General features: G+C 33.6%; 2 protein-coding genes across 3 annotated transcripts; both read left to right on the forward strand.

Moving 5' to 3' along the window:
- The first annotated feature begins 1,462 nt into the window (after positions 1 to 1,462).
- LOC148204168 (uncharacterized) lies at positions 1,463 to 12,202 on the forward strand. Of its 2 annotated transcripts, XM_088107221.1 has the most exons (12): positions 1,487 to 1,844; positions 4,180 to 4,354; positions 4,512 to 4,595; positions 4,841 to 5,082; positions 5,223 to 5,466; positions 6,071 to 6,150; positions 6,318 to 6,402; positions 7,374 to 7,505; positions 7,613 to 7,726; positions 8,767 to 8,814; positions 11,149 to 11,233; positions 11,615 to 12,202. In XM_088107221.1, the coding sequence occupies exons 1-12, from the start codon at positions 1,702 to 1,704 to the stop codon at positions 11,704 to 11,706; spliced, it is 1,524 nt and encodes a 507-aa protein (XP_087963347.1). In that variant the 5' UTR covers positions 1,487 to 1,701; the 3' UTR covers positions 11,707 to 12,202. The 2 variants fall into 2 exon arrangements, with proteins under 2 accessions (XP_087963346.1, XP_087963347.1); XM_088107220.1 differs by lacking the exon at positions 11,149 to 11,233 and having other exon boundaries at positions 1,463 to 1,844.
- Positions 12,203 to 16,779: 4,577 nt separating this feature from the next.
- LOC124829467 (protein phosphatase 2C 50-like) lies at positions 16,780 to 21,554 on the forward strand. Its single transcript, XM_047302981.2, has 6 exons — positions 16,780 to 16,968; positions 17,112 to 17,192; positions 17,508 to 18,793; positions 18,873 to 19,190; positions 19,276 to 19,381; positions 20,857 to 21,554. The coding sequence occupies exons 3-6, from the start codon at positions 17,921 to 17,923 to the stop codon at positions 21,189 to 21,191; spliced, it is 1,632 nt and encodes a 543-aa protein (XP_047158937.2). The 5' UTR covers positions 16,780 to 16,968; positions 17,112 to 17,192; positions 17,508 to 17,920; the 3' UTR covers positions 21,192 to 21,554.
- Positions 21,555 to 22,637: the final 1,083 nt, after the last annotated feature.

Here is a 22,637-nt window from a genome sequence, read left to right on the forward strand (position 1 = left end):
AGTTTAAAAAATAAACTTAAAAATATATTTTATTATAGTAATAATACATACAACATTTATTTTTATGTTTATTTAAATAGACTGGTGATTTCAGAAAGTTTACTTATTCGAGCAAAGCCTTATTTTATTTTTTTAATTAAGCAGAGATAAACATGTTATTTTTTTTTTTTTTGGAAAATCCATAGATGATAAACTCACATTGAATTAACTTATCATCAATATTGTACACTTTTCCTAGTACACAACACATCAATAATATTTCTCAAACTCAACTTATAATACCAAAAATATCTTTAAGATGTAAATATGTTAAAATCATTGTTTTTTCTGAAGTTTTTATTATACATGAGTCGTAAAACAGAATCTCACTAAAATAACTCAATTATTTATCTATTATTTTAGCTTTTGTTAATAATTAATAATGCTTTGAAACATATTTAATATGTGTACTTCTTTGACAAACAAAGCTTTATAACTCATCCTGTAACAAAAAGAGGGTGTGTGCCATATTAAGAAATAAACTAATATCTAGTGTTAAAATATTAATTTCATGATGATTATCAATTTCTTAACAGCTACAATTTAGTTTTTACAAATTTTAAAATAATATAACAATTGTTTAATTAAATTGGGATGACAGTAGAACTATCTATTTAGATATTTCCGCAGTGATAGTAAAGCCTCCAAATTTTATTTTGGAATTCTCTCAGTATAAATATTTATTTTTATTAGCTCAAAAAATGACTGAAGTGAGTTTTACTTAATATAATTAATTTTTTCAAGAAATATTTTATGAACAGCATGATAAATAAATAATTTTTGAAAAAAAAAGAAATTGGTGGAGTTGTTGGAAGGTGCGAGTGGAGATGAAACAACGAAGTTTATTATTATCGAAAAAAGAAGAAAAGAAAAACAGATAGAATAAGAGTGTGACAACTCATATCCAGTGATGAAAATACATGCATAGGGCGAAAGCTCACTCAACACAACCGCATTCCACTGCACCTTAACCCATGACACAACACCACCAGCCAATAACAGTGCACAGAATTTAATTAAAAGAGACGTCTCAAGCAAGGAGAGTGGGTGTCACGACCCAATCAACACCCATCACACTGGGTCCCACTCCTCCTTGTTCTCATGTACTAAAAATCCCCAAATTTCATTTATGACAGGGACAGCAACACTCTCTCCTACCACATCGCTGAGTGTTTCACACACTCTTTCCCCGGCGCGTCACTCCCTCCCCACAACACACTTTTCCATTAATCTATTCCGAGTTTCATTCCCATGTACCGCGAAGCACGCACCTTCGCCTGCAGTCCCGGAACCAGATCTTGCCACGGAATATACTGGGAATGCTCCTGCTGAAGATGAGAGGGAGGTGCAGGGGATTAGGATGGTGAGGTGTGCAGGGGAGCTAAATCCGTGCCTTTTTCTTTAATGCATCTTTGCCATCATCTCCTCGTTGTTGCAATAAATAAGAGCTCCAGGGTGTTTGTAGAGAGAGAAAGTGCTTGTGTCGAGGGTAGAGAGAGAGAGAAAAGGTTGAGAAGAATCAGATAGGTTAAATTTATATATACATATAATAAAGAATAGATACACTTGGAGTTGGAGTTACACATTATTCTCTCTCTCACTCACACTCAGAGTGCTAGACAACGCTCACAGCGGGGGAGAGAGAGACAGAGAGAGAAAGATATGGAGGATCTCGAGGAGGAAGAGAACGTAGCGGAGGAGGTGTTGGGGTCAAGCTTGACTATGGAGAAGGTGGCGGCGGCGAAGAAGTTTATTGAGAATCATTATAGGGCTCAGATGAAGAACATCCAAGAGAGGAAGGAGAGGTACCGGAATTGTTGATTATTCAATTTCTTTCTTTTTTTTTCAGCTACTCTCCAACGCCAGTGTCTAGGGAACTTAGTCCTTTCGTTGAAATCGAGCTCAATGCTAATTAAGGGTTAGATCTTATAATTTAATTACCTTTTTCAACTTCTCATGCCTTCCTAGCTGAGGTAATCTCTGTGTGAATCACTGTATTTGGGCCTTCCTTCGCTCATAATTGATAATTGCTCAATTTAACTGATCCTTGTGTGAATCTGTTTGGTTTGACTAATGATTTTTAAAGTAATCCATAATTGCCACACTCCATTTGCTTTGTTTGGAAGTTCTGGTTCTAGAGTTGAAAGTTAATGCACGGGGTATTTGACACGGTAATCAATTCATCCACATAGTTGGTGTGAGACTCAATGGTTTTATTTGGTCTCACAGTGTAGAAGCTTTGGGTAGTTTAAGTAAATGCTGTGGTGTGCGATCTAGGCTCTTGATGATAACCCCGACTTTAATTTCTCAATTCTTGTCATCATAAGTTGCCAGGAGTACGCATGTAATCTGAAATCTTACACCAGTGCAAGTGATCAGTGAGTGAGGAGAAGCCCAAGTAAGTCTTGGAGTATCATCACACTCCTCAACTTGATATCTCTATGCTTGCTTTGGTTTGATATTTATTGTCAAGCTGTGAATCTATTAATTAATTACCTTCTCTTATTGTGGTTAGACAACTAGGACCGAACATGTCCGCCCTTTTTTTGTTTTTTGCCATCTTGTGATCATAAATCATAATTTAGCTATATTTGTTAATGTCTGAGTAAGGGTTGTACCATCGACCCTGATCTACAAAAATATGGGCCAGACTAGATTGTTTGGATTGACTTAAAAGACTTAAGATAGTTGTTTTAAAGATATGGAGACCTATGAATATTTTCTGCACAATTATCAAAAAACCAATTTTGGCTTTTCCTTTCATCCTTATTATTTTGTTTACACTGCACATCCCTAATTGCATTTATTACCAGTGGTTACATTCCTCTGTAATCTCTAAGTCTCATTGGTTTCCCAACTTCATGTCTTGTTCAGCCCTTCGCAATTGAAATCTCCTTCTCGGTATGGTGTTGTTATGCCATGTCAACATTTTGGTCAATGCTAGTTTGAGCTTTTCATATATCTGTTGTGTTTGGCGACTTCTCAGCTACAAATTTTCCAAAGTTCACATTGAACTCACTAGATTACATGGACCAACTAATATTTTATTTCTAACAAATGTGTCTTTCCGTCTTCATTCTATTTGTTAAGCACAGTAAACAGTCACATCAGCACCTGATGTTGTAATTCGATAGCAGGGACCAAATTAAGGGGAACTAAAGGACAATATTGATGCAATGAAAAGACATGGCTGCTAAATAGGAATAAACATTTGTCTCATCTTGCTTAGAATCATAAGCAATGTATCTTTAAACTGATTGTGCATTCTGGTCTCTGTTAATAAATGATTTGCCTCCTCTTGTTATAGTTAGACAACTTGAACTGTGCACTTTGTTTATTGTTCTTTTTTACTTTTTACATTGGCTTTGTGTAGATAATAATTTAGTTATATTTTCTGATGTGATTGACAAATATATGGGTGCATTATTAAAAGTACTCAAGAAAATTAATCTCATAATCATACAACCTTTTTATAGATTTTTTTTTTAATTTTTATAATGGGGTCTTTCCATTTTCATACCATTTAATAAGCATAGCAAACAGCCACACAAGCACCTCATTTGGTTCAATGCCAAGTGTCCAAATTAAATGAAGACTGAAAGTAAAGGAAAATGTTGATGGAATCATAAGACTTGGAAGGGATAAGAAGTGTGTCTCAAACTACTTAGAATCATAAACAAGGACAATGATATTTTTTTTCTATAGATTGACTCTCTGGATCTCTGAGAATAATTAAATTATTTGCTTAGGAATTATCTTCAACACTATGGATGAAATAAACTATGTATTCTCAACTTTTTTTCTTTGGAAGGTATGCCATTATGACATGATGCCTGTGTAGCCATTAATGAATGAAATTATAATATTTAATGGCTTGACCATACTGAGGTATTCCCACATTGTGTGATATGACATCGTAGTTTGGCCAAATCTGGTCAAAGTGAAACAACCTAATGCATGCTCTTCCTTATGTGAGCTTCATCTGAAAAAAGAAACAGTTGAAGATGCTAAAGTGTATCCTGGCCTCTGTTCTAGTGGCCATGCTTATTTCTTTTCATAAAACAGTCTCTAGTATGGTGCAAATCTCTTGTTCACCCTGTGTTTTAGAGTTGCTGACGCTGACAATTTTTTTTATTCAAGGCGTTGGGTGTTGGAAAGAAAATTAGCATCTTCGGATGTGCCAAATGAGGAGCGGATCAATCTTATCAAAGATTTAGAGAGGAAGGAGACTGAATATATGCGATTGAAAAGGCACAAGATTTGTGTTAATGATTTTGAACTTTTGACCATCATTGGAAGGGGGGCTTTTGGGGAGGTTAGTACTGCCCTGGCGTGCATTTTTGTGCATGAAAAAATTCTTGCTGGATAAGATGCATTATATTATTATTGTGTTGTCTACAAATGGAAATCTTCTTTGTGCTGACTGCTTACTATGTAATGATATTATTTTATGCTAACTTGTTCAATTACAGGTCAGACTGTGTCGGGAGAAGAAATCTGGAAATATTTATGCTATGAAAAAGCTGAAGAAATCTGAAATGCTTAGGAGAGGCCAGGTGGGAAATATACACTGTGCTAAGTAGAACGAAAAGTAAAAATTACTAATGGATGGATGTTCCATATGTAAATAACAGACTTGGCATGTAATTTAGTATTCTTCATAGTCCCTTAAAGCTCTGTTGTGGCTGAAATGTAATATTCCAATGTTAATGGGGTTATACTGTCTCCATTTTGGAAGGATCACCCATGTTAGTGGATGACTAAATGGCTTGAAGAATGCTTATTCGTTATTTTATTACAGGTGGAACATGTTAGAGCTGAGAGGAACTTGCTGGCTGAGGTTGCCAGTCATTGCATTGTGAAGCTTTACTACTCATTTCAAGATGCTGAGTACTTGTACTTGATTATGGAGTATCTGCCTGGGGGGGACATTATGACACTGCTGATGAGGGAAGACACCTTAAGTGAAAATGTTGCTAGATTTTATATTGCACAAAGTGTTATGGCCATAGAATCTATTCACAAACACAATTACATTCACAGGTTCAGTTTGGCTGTGCTCTTAAAGTTTTTAGCTTTATATGTTTTATCAGGGGTGATGGTTTATAGGATGATGATGAAATCTGTTGTTTTTACATGCTAGACAAACATATTAATATTTTCACTTGTCATCTATTTTTCAGAGATATTAAACCTGATAACCTACTTCTGGATAAAAATGGTCACATGAAGCTCTCTGATTTTGGTCTCTGTAAGCCTCTCGATTGTATTGCCTTGTCTACACTGCATGAAAATCAGACCATGGATGATGAGACATTGGCAGAGCCAATGGATGTTGATGGATGTTTGCGTGATGCGGACAATCGGAGCAGCTGGAGAAGTCCTCGTGAACAACTTCAGCATTGGCAGATGAACAGGAGGAAGTTGGTATGCTTTAGTTATTTAAACCCAAGAAGATATTTTCATAGAGATGGTCCTAACTTTCTTCTATGACACTCATGTCTCTGTATTTGGTTTCATAGTCTGGGTTTGGATTCTGTGGTCTAAATCAAAACCTGCATTGATATTAGAAGATTCCTTTTCTTCTTTGAATGATACAAAAGTAAACAGAGCTAGAATCTTAACATTATGTGTCTATTTTTTGGAGGGTGGGGGGGATAAAATTTTCAGGAGTTCTTTAAGGAAAAAATGTCTTTGAAGGCTCCTAACTCCACACTTTTATATTTTGAATTATGAAAATGGGGGAGGTCTAAAATTTTTTAAGCTATGGTCCTGTCTAAATTGTAAAATGACTCTGTCCCCCTATGTTCATTCTTATTGTATGGTTTGAGGATACTGTACCTTGGGCTGCTATGCAATTATTCTCTTTAGTAAGACCTTAGTTCTTGATGACGGTTGTTGTTGAATCCATTGCACATGAATTATGCTTTTTTAATTGCATGGTCTATAGTTACTATTGCACTTCTTATTCTAATACTTCTGAAATAAGAAAGCCTTTCATTGTTCTCTGTTTCCTTGTTTCTGTTTCAAGGCATTTTCAACAGTGGGGACACCGGACTACATTGCTCCTGAAGTACTTCTGAAAAAAGGCTATGGGATGGAATGTGATTGGTTAGTTCTTACCTGAAGTATTTCTGTTTTAGACCTTGTAAACTTATCAGCTGGGAGGATTGCTGCTCTTTTTTGTTGTATTTAATCAATAAGCTGTAGTTATGTTGAATGTGTTTGGCTGGTCATTTGAAATTTGTACAGTTTTAATTGGCTTGATCATATGGCAGGTGGTCACTGGGAGCAATAATGTATGAAATGCTGGTTGGTTACCCACCATTTTACTCCGATGACCCAATAACCACTTGCAGAAAGGTACCATTCTTAATTGGTTTAAAGACTTCACATTATAAATTAATATATTATTGCATCTCATATGTAGTTTAGTCTGACGGGGACTTGATACTTTGCACCATTTCCTATTGTTACCCCTTCTATTCTTTCTTAAACTCATTCTACCTCTTTACTATGTCCTCTAATGAAATCCTGGAAAACCAAAGGGAGACAAGCAGTTTAAGCTGATGTATGAATTGACACTGTCTCCTGTTGTTAGTACAAGTATTCTTTGAGACTCAAATATTTTATCCCCTCTCTCTATTCCCCTGATAAAACACGACAATTAATAAAAACCGGGGATAGGTGGCAAAATGCCTGATGATAGTTGTTTCATTGGTCAGGGACACTGTTCAATCATTTCAGTTAACCACTTGAGTCAACCCTCATTTGCACAATTATTTAATTTAAAGAATGTGAAAAGTTAACTAAAATAAGACACCAAGGTGTACTTGGATGGAGATGGGACGGGGAGGTTAGTTTATTTATTTATTTTTGAATTAGGATGGTTATATTATAGTAATAGTTTATTTATTTATTTTTGAATTAGGATTATTATATTGTATTAATTAGAATAATAAGGAACATTCGAAAAATGACCTATTGGAGATGTGATAAAACTATTTATGTGCCGTCACTAATAATAACTCTAGCTTTTTGGGAGATGTGATTTTTAAAACAGTAAAAGATCATTTGCTCGAAAATGATCTTGAGTTTGATTTTAAACAAGTTGTTGATCTTAGCCACCTATTTTAAATAGTAGTTAAGCTCAAGGTAAGGGGACCTCTATATCATCTGTGTCTCAAGCGCAGTCCGCTTTTCTGTGAGGGAAAATGTAAGAGAAGTAATTATTGGGTGTATTTTGCGCCTTTTTAGTTATGTTACCCAGAAGAGTCAGTGTTCCCAAGATTCTGTTCTTTTTGGTTGGCACTAAGTTCACTAATTGTTTTCAGATTGTTCACTGGAGAAATCATTTAAGGTTTCCTGAAGATACCCAGTTAACACTTGAGGCCAAGGATCTAATTTATAGGTTGCTGTGTGATGTTGATCATAGGTTAGGTACTCGAGGGGCCCAAGAAATAAAGGTAAGGTGTTTTCATTTTATTTTAATTATTATAATATTGCCGAGATGCTGTCAGCCTCTTGTTTTTTTTTTACCTGTCATACTTAATATACGTTCTGTATATACCAGGCTCATCCTTGGTTCCATGGTGTGGAGTGGGAGAAACTGTATGAAATGGAGGCAGCATTTAAACCTCAAGTCAACGGGGAGCTGGATACCCAAAACTTCATGAAGTTTGATGAGGTATAAAATAGGAACTCATCACGCTATCCCATTATTTATTGTTCTGTATATTTTCTTACAGAAGAACTGCCACGAATTGTTGGAAAAACTGCATATATCTAATTTTGCCGTTAATCATTTGAAAATTGTGCTTCAATGTTACCAGGGATTAGGGGTGTAAGTGGGTTGCGCCCAACCTGGTAACCCACCTAATCCAATCCAATCCTATTTCACTTTTGTAAGTTGAGTTGGGTTGTAATTTTTTAGTGCACCCAATTAGAATTGGTTTCTTCATGAGTTAGAGAGCCGATGAACTCGACCAACCCAACTGATGTTCTTATGTGTCTAATAATATTACTATAAAATGTTATATGTTTTATAATATGAATGTGTGTCATAAGTATTGTTTTTACCTTATAAATATTAAGAAACATTAAAAGTATTTATTTTGACAATTTTTTTTTTCAAAAGGTGATAATATTTTTAATATAATCCCATTTGATGCTCCAGTCCAACCCAATTATAATAGGTTTAGGCTGAATTGGGTTGTTAAATAAAATAAAGTTGAACTCAGTCCAACCCAATTATTTTATTTTAATTGGGTTGAGTTGCAAATGAGATTAAATTCAATCGAATCCAGACCTCTTACACTGCAACCAGCAATTTAGCTTGACGTAGTAGCAAAGTTTCTGTTGTTAAATGTTGATTTGTCTTGGCTATATATTTCTAAATTTTGATACTCTTCATGGCCAATATGGAACTTTTAAAATAAAAAAGGTAAATTCCTCCCCCACCCAGGATCTGATAATTGTTAAAAGCTTGGATTGTATGATATGTGGAAGTTTGTAGGAATCTTTGTACTAAAGGTGAAGCTTTACCCATCATGGGCAGTTAACATCTTAAATGTATTTTCCGTTCAATCTTTTAATATAATAAATTCAGCAACAGCCGTTAAGGAATTAGTTGTTGGTAGTTAGCTATAAATAGCAAAGAAAATCTTGGACATTGGCTGTAAAAAAACCTTAATGATTTTCTCGTTGTATTCTTTGGTGAATTATTAGGTGGATCCACCAACAGCGGCAAGAAGTGGGTCTGGATCCTCACGAAAGGTACACTTGTTTGGATTAGTTTTTTTTACACTTTTTTTCACTAAATTTTTTTACTATCAATTGTTATATGTGAAGACATGTTATGGACTTGTTTGGGTAAATTTCCATCTTTACTTTTAGGTGAAGAAAAAAAATTTAAATAGACTTCTCATAGTTATGTATGATTTAAATATTACGTTTTAGAGAACAGTATACTTCCTCTTGTCAATTTGGTTTCACTGATTTGTAATACTTTTTCAATACCGTTGCTGATAACAGTTAAAAGTGATACATGTTATGAAAATAATTTTTTATTTATTGTTCTTTATATCAAAACTATTATATGGTGAGTATGCTTTTCATAGAATAAGCAAAGTAACCGTCTTCTTGAATATATCTACTTAGGTGAGTGCATTTAATGGCTTAAAAAGGAATTTGTTGTATGTTTCCCACTTATCAAGGGTGGTAGATACAAACCAGCTTCTATAAATTTTTGTTGGTGCTAAGCTGATAGTTCAAGAATTGTGTATTTCGACTTGTCCAAAAAATGGGGAAACAAATAACATTTGTTTGGAAATCGATGGAGGTGCAATAGGCCATCAATAAAAGTCTGCCGTAGAAGAGAAAGAAGGTTTAGGGAATGGATAGCAATGGTTTTTTTATCTCTATAGAAGGGACAGTTGACATCAGGATAGTGGAGATGAGGTTGTGGCAATGACAGGAAAGGACATGTAGGGTGTGTGGAGGATGGGTAATTGGGTAGTGGCTGGGGTCACAGGGCAGGGAATGCACTGTTTCTATCCATGATATCTTTTTTATTTTATTTTAGCTTTATACGTTTCCTGCAAGTTCCACCGTAATCAGAGCTTTTCCTCTTAATTTCCTTCTTATTGTTGGTGAAGGATAAGTGCATACCGCATTATCATACATATTGTTAGGATATTTATCCTATTTATCATCATTATACTGTGTTAAGGGTTACCTTCTTTATCATGATTATATTGTGTCTAGAGTTACCCTATTTATCATGATTATAGTGTGTTTAGGGTTACTCTAATTATCATGATTATATTGTGTCTAGGGTTATCCTAATTATCATGTATTCTTGTATCAATTTATTTTTATAGATAGAAGATTATGAGAGGATCAATCAGACCTTTTAGAATTATTTTACAGTTTAATTTTCAAGTCATATTATATTTTTTATTGATATTTTTTTTTCTTATATTGGAATCATGATTTTAAAAAACAGTTTGTGATCACAATTTCGTCAACGGATTGCAAATTTACAATAACTCTGATTTTCTGACCTCAATTTGTAGCTATAGTGGGCCCATTTATCTGCAATTTCCTGCAATATCAAGAAAAACTGCAAAGCTGGAATCGATTCAAAATCTTGATTAGAATTAAATAAATAAGCAATTCTTCTGTTTGTTTTATTTTTAGTCTTTCGTCTCTTTGATGTTAGTTACAATTGGAGCAACTCTTCCTTTCTAGTATCACTACCTTTCTTCTCATCTTCCTCTGCTTACTTAAACACTTGAAGTTGCATTCCATACGTACGATATTCTAGTATAACGTTTATGGGTCTTAGGCTCTCCGAGCTAGCTATCGTGGTGGGGTTCTCCAAAGATTCGTATTAATTGGCATTAGAGTCTTTCACCGTCCCTCTCAACTGCAAACAAGCAGAGCGGGTCGTGAAGTTGGCACTCACAATGTAGTGAAGTTGGCACTCACAATATAGTGTTTGTCCAGGATTAATCATGGACTAGTGCCAGCTCATATAAAAGGGCTGTGGAGTGTGGTGGGATTTTAGGAACCAATCCATAGACTTTAGGATCCCGTATTACTGTAGTTAGCTTTCGTGGTGTGGTTATTCGCCCTCTTGAGATTCTTATATGCATGATTTGACTCAAGTCTTTACAGTCATTACCAAAAACCTCACGAGTTGTTTCGGCTGGCATCTTATCAATTTGTTTTGCCCTTGTGTTTTACTGTTATTACGTGATTCCAAAGTCAGAAGTCATTTGATTATTCTGGTTCATAGTTGGAGGGTGTTTCTCAGTCTTCAATAGCTAATTTTTTGCACTATTAACAAGAAATACTTGTTTATATGATTTTAAGGTGATTATTTTAACCGTTAACGAACTTACTATGCATTATTATTCTTTGATTGGATGACAATTGATTGCTTATTCTTCTTCCGTCCTTTTCTTTTAGAATGTAAGATGATGACATTTAATAGATCGTTGACTAGCGTATTTTTTTGTTTCAAAGTATCTGTGATACACCTTGCTATTATAGTTAGACAAAATGGCATAATTTAATATTTCAACATCCACCTAATTCCTACAGATGCTAACTACCAAAGATCTAAGCTTCGTTGGTTACACTTACAAGAACTTCGATGCTGTAAAAGAAGGGCTTCGTCAATCTTTTGGTATGTCTAGTGATTACCTTCTGTGGCCATGAGAACAATTCCTAGTTATTTTCTTGGAAGTTAGCCTGCTTGTCTTCTTTCTCAATGTACGTGTGCATATCAAGCTGAATTTTCGCAATCATTTCAAAATAGTTAACTGTTGAATATGCTGGGTCAAACTAGTTTTAGTGTTCCTGAATACTACGCTGACATAGGATATAGGGATCGAAACGGTATTGCATGAAGGACCCAAGGACGAACACTAGTTCAAAAAAAAATTAAGTTTAGAAGCACTGAATTGGGTCTGGCATGAAACAGTTTGAACGAAACTTAAAGAGGAGCCAGACCAACCTAGTAGTTAATTAAAGTTGACAAGATTAATGATCTAATAATTATTTGCAGGTGATTCCATGCAAGAGTATGCTTCTAAACGGGCAGCTGAAGAAACAAGTTTACAAATGCTTGCATCTTCTGGAGATCCCATGTTACCATAACTTTGTGCAAATTGAAGTCCACCGTGTTGAGATTTTGTGTACTTGCTTTGGCTTTAAATATTGGCCAAGAACATGTATTATGGAACCGTAATTCCTATGCCATTTGCAAGAACAGTGTGTACAGCAAGTAGTTGAACAACATTGTCAAAGCTTGTAGGGTAAACACCATGTGTGTATTTGAATTTTCAACTTAGGAACTGAAAGTTGTGCGATTGAGTGCTCCTGTCCTGGCTGCCCAGGTTGGCTGTGGAAGACTTGCCTTCTCTAGTGGCAGTTGCTGGTTTAATGTTAGTTATGGTCAAATTCCTGAGGAACCATTAAAGCATCCTGAAAATTATTCGATGTGATGTGTACATTTATTGGAAGATAGCAAAATTAAACTATTGAAACAAAGACAATGCATGGCATTGGATCCTGCTATTGTCTTTAGGTGCTCGGTTGCTTACCCTTTTACCTAAATCAATTTTATGTTGAAAAGTGCACTTAGTGACGTCTACCTCAATTGTCCTTCTCACTGGCTAATGCTTGAATTGAATGAATACCAACATTTTCTTAATCTCTAACACACCACTAAGGATTGGCCTTCAAGCCCATGGCCAACCATTTTCTGCTCTGTTTATCCATTGTGATTGATTCTCATTTTCTTTTCTTGAGAAAAAATGTCTGCCCTATTTTACGATTTTCTGGTGATTAAGAAATGAGATACAATCTTCGAAGTAATATTATCATCTTCAGCATGATTGTCTTCAAATGCTTCTGCCCTTACGTAATAAGTGAGGATTTCATAAAAATAAAGAATTTAACTTTATTTTGAGAAAAAAGTTTTTAAAAAAATTCATTCTTGTTTATAATCAATTTCAATATTACATCGTAGGAATGAAAAAACACACTTATAATTTTAATGGATGGAATGTTTTATGTTACAACTTGATAAATACTATGATAACAAATACTCGGCAATAACAATTTTTAAATGAGTAGACACATAAAAATTATATTATATTAAATGCTATAGATAATGAAAAAAAAAATTACTAGGTGCGTGTGTATTAATTCGTGGATGACTAAAGTAATGGTGGGTTGTGAGGCTCTCATTTCATTTGTGAGACATCCCTTTCAAACAACCAAAAACAAACACATTATATATGACGAAAAGTTTATTGTCTCATCTTTTTGCAATGAACACTTTCCAATGAAAATGTTGAAAGGATATTGTTTTTTTTGTTAAACTTTTAAAATATATAGGACCTTGGAAAATATTGATTAGTTATGGTCAAAATCAATTAATCATTTGATTAATCATGTTAGTAATTTAAATTAAATAGAATTGGGTTATGAATAGGTTGATCATAATCAACTCTTAATAGATAACATTTTCCAATATCAAATAGGCAGAAGCATGGAGATTCACTAAATTATTATCCCATTTGAAGCGAGTAACCTATTCACGAACTTCATGTGCCACCTAATTATACCTTAAAATTTCGGTAACGATGTCAACGCGAATTTTCCCAACTATATGGTCGCTCCTTTCTCCTATGGCCTCTTCCTGACTTTGGTCCTCGATCAAACCTTTATTAGGAGCTTGAATAGGTGTCGTAACATAATTTACAGATATCAAGCTCTGCTTGGACGACACCTATACTTGAACGATGACCCGGTGACGACGATGTGGAGATATCATAGACATATATGATAAGTGTGATTAATACTTATAATTCATGTTTATTTCTTACCTTAGATTTGTATTTATTCATGTATTTGGTGTTTTCCTTGTGAGAAGATGTTATATTTTTTTGTTTAGTTCAAATTAAATGTTATTTTATCTTTTTGTAGAATATTTTGCAAGAAAATGAAGATTTGAAGAGTTTTGAAATTTCCTATCAGTATCCTTTTCACTCAGTCATGATCCATTCACTCGATGAAGAATAAAAATACTCACTCAACGAGACAAAGGAGTTAAGAGCAAATCAAAAGTTGATTTTTCGCTTAGCGAATGTGTTCTCTCACTCAACGAGAGGTGAATTTTTGAAGGTGATTATTATGTAGTGAACTAATGAGAGGAAGTAGTTCTGAAGTATGGGAACACAAGAGAACTCATATTTTCAGTTAGAGACAACTCTAAGGCATCAAGACTTCGTGCAATCATCAATTTCCACCAATCTTGTATATTTTAGATGCATAGGAGCACTTAAACTCCTATTTCATTAGGATTGGATGTAATGGATTTAAATTGATGTAAATCTTCTTGTATAATATAATCTCGTCATGTTCGTATGTTCTATCTTGATTATAATTTTGTATGATGGAATATCATGATGTCGAAAATATTTAATCATTGCGAAATGAATTAGAATTTGAACATAGATAGAACAACCATGTGATATGGAATCTAGGGATAAACTCAATCATTTAGTCATTCTAAACACCTAATCTTAATGCAAATTGTATGTTAACTTGACTCAGAGATTAACAGTTTGACATATTGATTTATAACTAGTTGCTAAGATATTAGGACTAATATGTTTTAAATGTAAATGTATGGAGGAGATTGAGATATACTATATATAATTTTTGTAATATTTAATTCATGAAATCTAATCCTGATGAAACATTAATCAAATCAAATCACAAATTTTATAACTTAATTGTTTACCATATGTTTTTATCCTTGTGAAGCCAACTATGAATTTTATTAAAGTTATAATTGATAAATAAGCAAAATTAGACAAACAAGCACAAATTCCAGAAAAAAAATAATATATGATTTTTTTTAAGATATCTCAATTAGAGACATTATTATCTTTAAAATGATAATTTTTTCTGAAACTAAACAATAAAAAATAAATCCGAAAATAACAGTGGTGAAAATGATGTGACCCATCTAGTCGTTATTTATTATAAAACTTTGAAAGTAACTACTAAATATAGTAACAAAAAAAAAATAGCAGAACAAATAACAGAAAATTATTTACATACTTTTAATTCTACACCCAAAGTAAACTAATTTCCGCGAGCATGTGATAATATTTTAAGATTATAATTCATAGCATTTTTCTGTATCCCAAATGCTGACTTCATTGAGGCCCAGATGATCATACGTCACAAACAACTTCAATGATTGATTATAAAACACAGCCTTTTCCACACTCACTCTTTCGGCATTCCATATTTTTTAACTCAATTTCCTTCAATTTAAAACTTTCAAACTAAAATGGTCATTTGGTAATATAATAGGTTTTTATTTATATATATTCGGTTTAATGTGTGAGTTAAATTAACTTTTTATCGAATTGACTCAAGACCACTGATATAGGTACAGTATTGACACTCATTTTATTATGATTTTCAAAGTTAATTTTAATTATAATTTTGTTAACGAGAATTGTATTCAATATATTTTTATATTGTACCTTTCAATATTATTTTAACTATTAAATCAAATCACAAAAATTAAATAACTTACGACTCTTTCTCAACTCTTCGTGAATTTTAAAATTCAGTTAATAAAATAAATATAATAAGATCGTATTAGTTATATTTCATTAACGTTCCTTATATCCATATAGACAAAATTAAATTTGCGGCAAATATCTTTTTTCAATTATATTACCAAGTCATACTAAACCTTTTTCAATTAATAACATTTTAAAGATTTTTTTCCGAAATTTTTAAATATATAAATAATAATTACATTGTTTATTCTCAGTTAGTAATGATTGAGAACTGTTTTTTCGAATTTTGGCATACCTAAATGTAGTAATGTAGTATGTGAATCTTCAATATTCGGAAAATCATATTTCAAATAATTTAGTAGCAAATACATTTAATGTTTAAAAAATATATTATTAGAAAAGTAATTAATTGTAATTTTATTTTGAGACTAGATATAATACTTTTAGATTCTAATTACACCAATCAAATCTTTTAAGTACGAAGTTTTAACTTTTTTTTTCCAATTGAAATATATTTACATTTTAACATCATTTTTATTATAGGGTCATACTCAAATTATAAATTTAAGATTTGAGTATTACAATATCTGATTGTTTTAGAGTCTGCTATAGGACAATGACAATAAATATAAGAAAATGTTTCTTTTTTTAAATTATAATAATAAATGTTTTCAAGTTAAACTTTTAAAACGACGAGACAGTAAAAAAAGTTTAAAAGAAAACATGTTATACTCTTATAATAAAATGTTCCAATGGTAATTTACAAATTAAAATCATGAATTGATACTTACTTATTCAATAAATATGAAAATTCACATTATTATAAATTTGAAAGATCCTATTAACATGTTAAATATAAAAAAAGTAAATATCAACATCTATAATATATTATGTAAGAAAAAAAGAGATCTAAAATAAAATTGTTGTATATTTTAGCAGTAAAGAATCTCTTTATATAAAATTTACTGCATTTGAAATAAAAAGAAATGTGTCACCATGATTTCTTTCGGGGATAAGAAGTTATAAAATGGTTTAAATAGAAATTTGCTTTCTACTTTGTGAAGTTTGTTTAATTTTATTTTATTTTTTAATAAAACCATAATTTTTTTTAATTCGATTTTTTAATGATCATTAATCTATGTGTCAGTTAAATTAATATTATATCATGTGATGTGATAAGTTAATATTAATAGTATGTGTTAAGTTATCATGAATCTTACTGTCTTATACTCAATTCTATCAATTTGAAACGAAATAAATTGAAATTGAATTGAAAATTTAATTAAATATAAAACAATTACACGTAATATTAATACTGGTATTATTTAAAAATACTAAATTGATATAACCTTACACATTATTCATCTTTTATTAAAGATTTAAAAATTGTTATTAAAAAGAACTAAATTAATTAAAAGTCGATGAAAATTGAAATTTGATGGAAGAAAAAAAAATGAGGAAATTAAATGAATAAAATAGAGGAAAATAATGAGATTCAAGGCTTTAAAATAAATGCAAGATTAGATAGAATGGTGAAAAGTGAAGCCAGGTTGGGAACGGAGGAAAGGATGGGTGGAGATGCTTTAATATGCTCTTCAAGATTTGACATCTGTCCAACTCCATTGTCTTCTCTCACACAAAACCCAACACAACACCTTACTTCTCTTTTTTCTATGTCTCCTCTTTCTCTTTTAAGTCCATTTTTCTTTCATTAAAACTTTCTTTTTTTGCTTAAATTTTGGTCATTTTCTTTCTTTCTTCTCCACTCCCTTTCTCGCGCTTCCAACACACACCCCAACACACTCAGGTATGCTTATTATATCTATATCACACCCAGTAAAGCTGTTCATTTTTATTTACTTAAATGGTTTCGATTAAGGAAAGTCCATGCTTTTATTTTTTCCCTTGATTCTTTCTTCCTTCTTCCATCATGGTTCTCTGCTGTCACAGTCAGAAGATGAGGCAGTGAGAAGAGAAAACAAACCAAGGAAGGAAGTACGAAAGGAGACTCTACATGGTTGACAAAATTAGGTAATGAATCTCTTTTTCTTCTTTATTTCTTTTACCTTTTTTCTTTCTTTCTTTCATTTTATCATTATTATTATTGGACGAGGTTGAGTTGTGTTGCCTCAGATCCAGGCAACTCATGCGGTAGTGTGAAAAAAGGGTGTTATCTTTTGAGGGCTTCCTTGTGATTCCTGAGACTTTGCTTTTCCTGGGGTTCTTTCTCATGACCCTTTTCTTTTACTCAATATTTCTTGTGTGTAGAGATAATGAGTGTTAGCTTTGTTCCTTCTCTCTTTTTCTTTTATTTTGGTGGGTTTTAATCTTTTTTGTTTTTTGCAGATAAAGTTTGTTTTTTTTCAAGTTTCGGCTGATTCTTTCTCACCAGAGTTGACGAAGGTAGACAGAGAAGAATCTAGAAAATAATATGATAATAGTTGAAAAAGGGTGTATTTTAGCTAATTTCGATTGAAATTTCCGCAAATGGAATTTCGGATCCATTGTTGTTGACCAGATCTGACTATCCCCATTTCACTTTCGCCACCTTTTAACTATTCCATGATTTGCATAGGTTGAATTTGCCTCCGTCTCTGGGCTTCTTAGACATGGGAAATGGTTTTTTTACATCCACGTTTGTCATTCCAGGATCGTTTTCACTCATAAAAGACGATGATAATTTAGTTCAAATATGACAGGCTGTGGGATATCAGTAGGGTGGGAGGGTAACTTTTTGTACTACATAGATAAGGATTTTGATGGAGGAGATGTCAACCACGGTTGCAGTGCCATTGAGAGTAGGTAATTCAGTGTGTGATAAGCCAACCATTACTACTCACATGGATGTGTCCAGAATTAAGCTGATGACAGAGGCAGGGTTGTTATCCAATTCTATAACCAAGGTTTCTACTGATACTTTTATTGCTGATGAGGATCTGGACAGTAATTGTCTTGGGGAGGAAGTTGGTAGTGCAGCAGTCACACCTCCAGAAAAGGGAAGAGTAGAAGAAATTCCGATGTTGGGTATGGTGTCCCAAAATATAAACTCTTTGGTTGTCGGTGAAGAAGTTTTAACCCCAGAAATTGAGGATGATGATTTGATATCGCTAGAAGGTGATCCAATTATTGATAGTTCTCTTTCAGTAGCCAGCGAGAATAGTAGTTTTTGTGGAGATGAGTTCATCGGTTCTGAGATTTCTGCAGATTTAGGAACAAGAAGTTCCATAGAAATAGAGAAAAGCATCAACACTGTGAAAATTGCTGCCAGGGCTACTGATTTGGGTGTGTCAAATGTAGTCGCAGATGTAGCAGTTAGCGTTGGAGAAGAGACAGGAGTTATATCTGTCCCAGAGCCTACTACAGGTGTTCTTCATCAACTAACTCTAGAAAGATCTGTGAGTGGAACAGTTGGTAGAAGTGTTTTTGAATTAGATTGTACCCCACTTTGGGGATTTACATCTGTGTGTGGAAAAAGACCTGAGATGGAAGATGCACTTGCAACTGTACCTAGATTTTTGAAAATTCCTATTCAAATGCTAACCGGTGATAGGGTACCTGATGGCATAGACCAATGTTTCAGGGAGCAGACAATACATTTCTTTGGAGTCTATGATGGCCATGGTGGTTCTCAGGTAAAGTTTTATTTTGCTTTTTACGTGTTCTAATGTCCAACCATTGAGCATTCTTCACACGTAGCTTGTTTACTTTTAGGTGGCAAATTATTGCCGCGAGCGCATGCATTTAGCCTTGGCAGAGGAAATAGAATCTGTCAGAGAAGGTCTTTTAGTTGAAAGCACCAGGGATGATTGTCGAGATCTGTGGAAAAAAGCCTTCACCAGTTGCTTTTTAAAGGTTGATTCTGAAGTTGGAGGGGATGTTAATACTGATCCTGTTGCCCCAGAAACTGTTGGATCAACTGCTGTTGTTGCTGTTATATGTTCATCTCATATTGTAGTTTCAAACTGTGGTGATTCAAGAGCGGTTCTGTGTCGTGGCAAAGAACCCATGGCCCTATCAGTTGACCATAAAGTAAGCTACCTCAAATTGTAGTTGTCTCCTTTCGAAAGAATTTTAACTAAATAGAAGAAATTTATGTTTGATTGTTGTATGATAGCCAAATCGACCTGATGAATATGCAAGAATTGAGGCAGCTGGAGGCAGGGTGATACAATGGAATGGTCACCGAGTTTTTGGTGTTCTCGCAATGTCAAGGTCAATTGGTATGAGCTTAATCAGAAGTTTAATTTTATTTCCTGTGGTGTAATGATTTTGGTTACTTGGTGGTTTTTTTGGTGAGCATGGCTGACAAGGAATTTTTCTCAATGCACATATCGGTAACTTAGTGTGTGAATGGAAAAAGGAACATTGGTTGCATTCTTCATATCTGCACTCTTATCTCTGATAGAAATGGTGTTATTACGAAGATGGTGTAGTCTTTTCATTTCCTTATGATGCTGATCACGTGAGTAATGTTATGTTTTCCTACTAATCCTTACTAATTTTCTATAAAATAAGTATTAATTGAAAAGGTAAATACATTTCATACCTTAGAAATGTAAAATGCATTCAATTCTTTCTGCATTTAGTAATTCAGAAGATATTATTGGAGGATTTAGTGGTCTTCTTTTTCACAGGACTAAAAGTCCTGCAATTTACCCTCCTCGCTGGTGCATATAGTAACCTTTGTACGATTTCCAACTGTCTTAACCGATTTTCTGTCATCTTTTTGTGTACAATTATTTTGTATTACGGCTTTTCTTGTGTGGTCAGAGAGATTCATATTACCCCTCGCATATCTGTTCTCACCTTTTCTCTCATGGGTCCTTTAAAGTCGAACATTCAATACATAATAATTATTATACTTTCCTCTAAGCTTGATAGACATTAAAATCACAAACCTTCAATATCCTTTTTCATTCAGCTATGTTTTTATCTTCTATAACATCATTAATTTTCTCATCATTACTTCTGAGTCATGTTCCCAGTCCTTGCTAAAGTTGTAACGTACTCTCATTCTTATAAAGTGAAAATACTATTTTCGTCTCTGAAACTCAAGTTTAAAGTTAAATGCTTACTTATTCTTTTTAAAGTTGTTAGGCACGTACTCTCACTTATTCTTGTAACTGTGTAATTCCTTAATTAAAAGTTTTTCTTATGCAAAAAGCATGCAATTAGGGATAACATTTTGTGTCTTTGTTTTTACTTAGAATAAAAGTTACAATGAATGTACACAACTCTTATGCCAAGAATATCTTTCAACATTCAACGATTCACCCTATAAAGTTTAGCAGACTTTGTTTGGACAAGTTATATTACATGGGAAACGATGCCGAGAAAGCAATCTCCCTGGGGAGTTTCAAAATTGAAAGGTTTTGTTGAAAAGAAAGGGAATGTGAAGGGAACTGTCCTCAAGCTGAGCCTTTTTTTGCCCCCAGATTTGTGTACTTCTAAAAAAATTGTTTATTCATAAATTTACTTGACAAGTTTCATATGGGGTAATATGAAAATGGTTACTATGGACACTAAATATGGTTATGCTTTGTTTTCATTTTTTTGTCTTGGTTGCATTCTTTGTGCGTGTAGGTTTGATAATCTGTTGTGGCTCTAGTGTGTACTTGTGCAGTGAAGTTGCATGTCCTTGAAAAGTTTTTGTCGAAAGCGGTTTTTGTTTACTGTTGGCTTGATAATTATACAGGTGATAGGTATTTGAAGCCATGGATTATTCCAGACCCTGAGGTGATGTTTGTTCCTCGTGCCAAAGACGATGACTGCCTCATTCTGGCCAGTGACGGCCTGTGGGATGTCATGACAAACGAAGAGGTGTGCGACATTGCTCGGCGGCGCATACTTCTCTGGCACAAGAAAAATGGGCTGCCACTGCCCTCAGAACGGGGAGAAGGAATTGATCCTGCTGCACAAGCAGCTGCAGAGTACCTCTCAAATCGCGCCCTTCAGAAAGGAAGCAAAGACAACATCTCTGTGATTGTGGTGGATTTGAAAGCTCAGAGAAAATTTAAGAGCAAGACGTGACTGTTTCTTCAACTGCACCTGGGTGTTAGAAGATATGAAAAGCTGAATTATGATCGAATATAGGTTTTTTTTGCCCATAAATTTTTCATATGGGCATCATCAGAATAGCACCCTGTACAATACATCCACCTCTCTCCCCCCTAGATCACTCAACTGATTCAGAGTCTCCTTGTATACTGCCACATTGGGGCCATGTAAATCTTTGCTGCTTTTTTAGGTTTGGTATAGGAGACCAGTTCCATGTTTATCTGTCACCATATTGTATTCATTATTATGCCTCCGAGAACAAAGGCTCTGTGAGGTATTCACTTCATATTGTTTTAACCTGTGTTGTTTATAAAAAAAGGTAGTAGTTAATTGGCATTGTTCTTTACCCTTATAGTAATGTGGCAAAGCATTCTCTCTGTTTATGTCGGTGGTGTTGGTTTATGATGACTCAGTTCCAGTGGTTGTACTGCAATCATGATGATGGTGGGGACAGTTATGGACAAAGTTGCTTAAGAAAAATCCCAGTTATATATTTCTATTTTTATTTGCATTTTTGGTATTTGATGGTATAACTGTTCTTGTCCATGGTTGAGTAATATACTTAGGAATGTGGCTTCTTATCAAACACTATTAGACCTTGTCACATTCTTCTTTTCTTAAAAAGATCACTGTAGATTGATCAACTTTTAAGATATTTATTTATATTCATTCAACCATTCAGGTTGCCATTTTAAAGATATTTTCCTTTTTCATGGCTGTGATTTATGAAACATAAATATCCAAACATTGGAGTTCTGATTCAGATTGCTGCGAGCACTAGGACAGACTTTAGGTCCTACGTGTCTGCCTGTGTGCTGCTTTCTTCTTTTGCAACAAAATAAAACTGGAAGAAAATGACTTCTGAGCCGCCAGGGGCAAGGTTGTTGCATTCTCCAACTTTGTTTTGCACCTCTAAAATGTTTAATTTGCTAAAAATCAAAATAATACAGAAAACCACCAACTAAGAAATTAAGAATAGAAATATTTATAAGAATTAAAAGTTTTCTTGATTAAAATGTATTATCATGATTATTATTAAACAAATAACTTGTTATCCGTCAGAGCAAGGTTGAAGTTAAAATTTGTAACTTTAATTTCTACAAAGAATTTAAATGTTAAAGAAAATATAAAAGATAGTATCATAAAATGATTTTTTTACAGGAGTAAAATGTTCTTAAAGAATTAAAATTGAATATTCATAATTTCAAATATTCATCTGAACATTAATGTTCTAACACTTCATTTTTTTCTTAAATTAGTGTCTAATTAATTTTTCCTTTATCTCCCCCTTCACACCTCAGAGCGCACCATTCATCAGAACACATCCTTCACATCTCAGAACGCACAGTTATAGAGCGATACTCCAGGGAACAAATATACAGTGGAGATGACGAGATGGAGCCTGTAACTCAAAGGATT

The sequence above is a fragment of the Vigna umbellata genome, chromosome 2, assembly GCF_029865625.1.
Source record: "Vigna umbellata cultivar VRB3 chromosome 2, Vumbellata_1.0, whole genome shotgun sequence".
Taxonomy (NCBI): Eukaryota; Viridiplantae; Streptophyta; class Magnoliopsida; order Fabales; family Fabaceae; genus Vigna; species Vigna umbellata.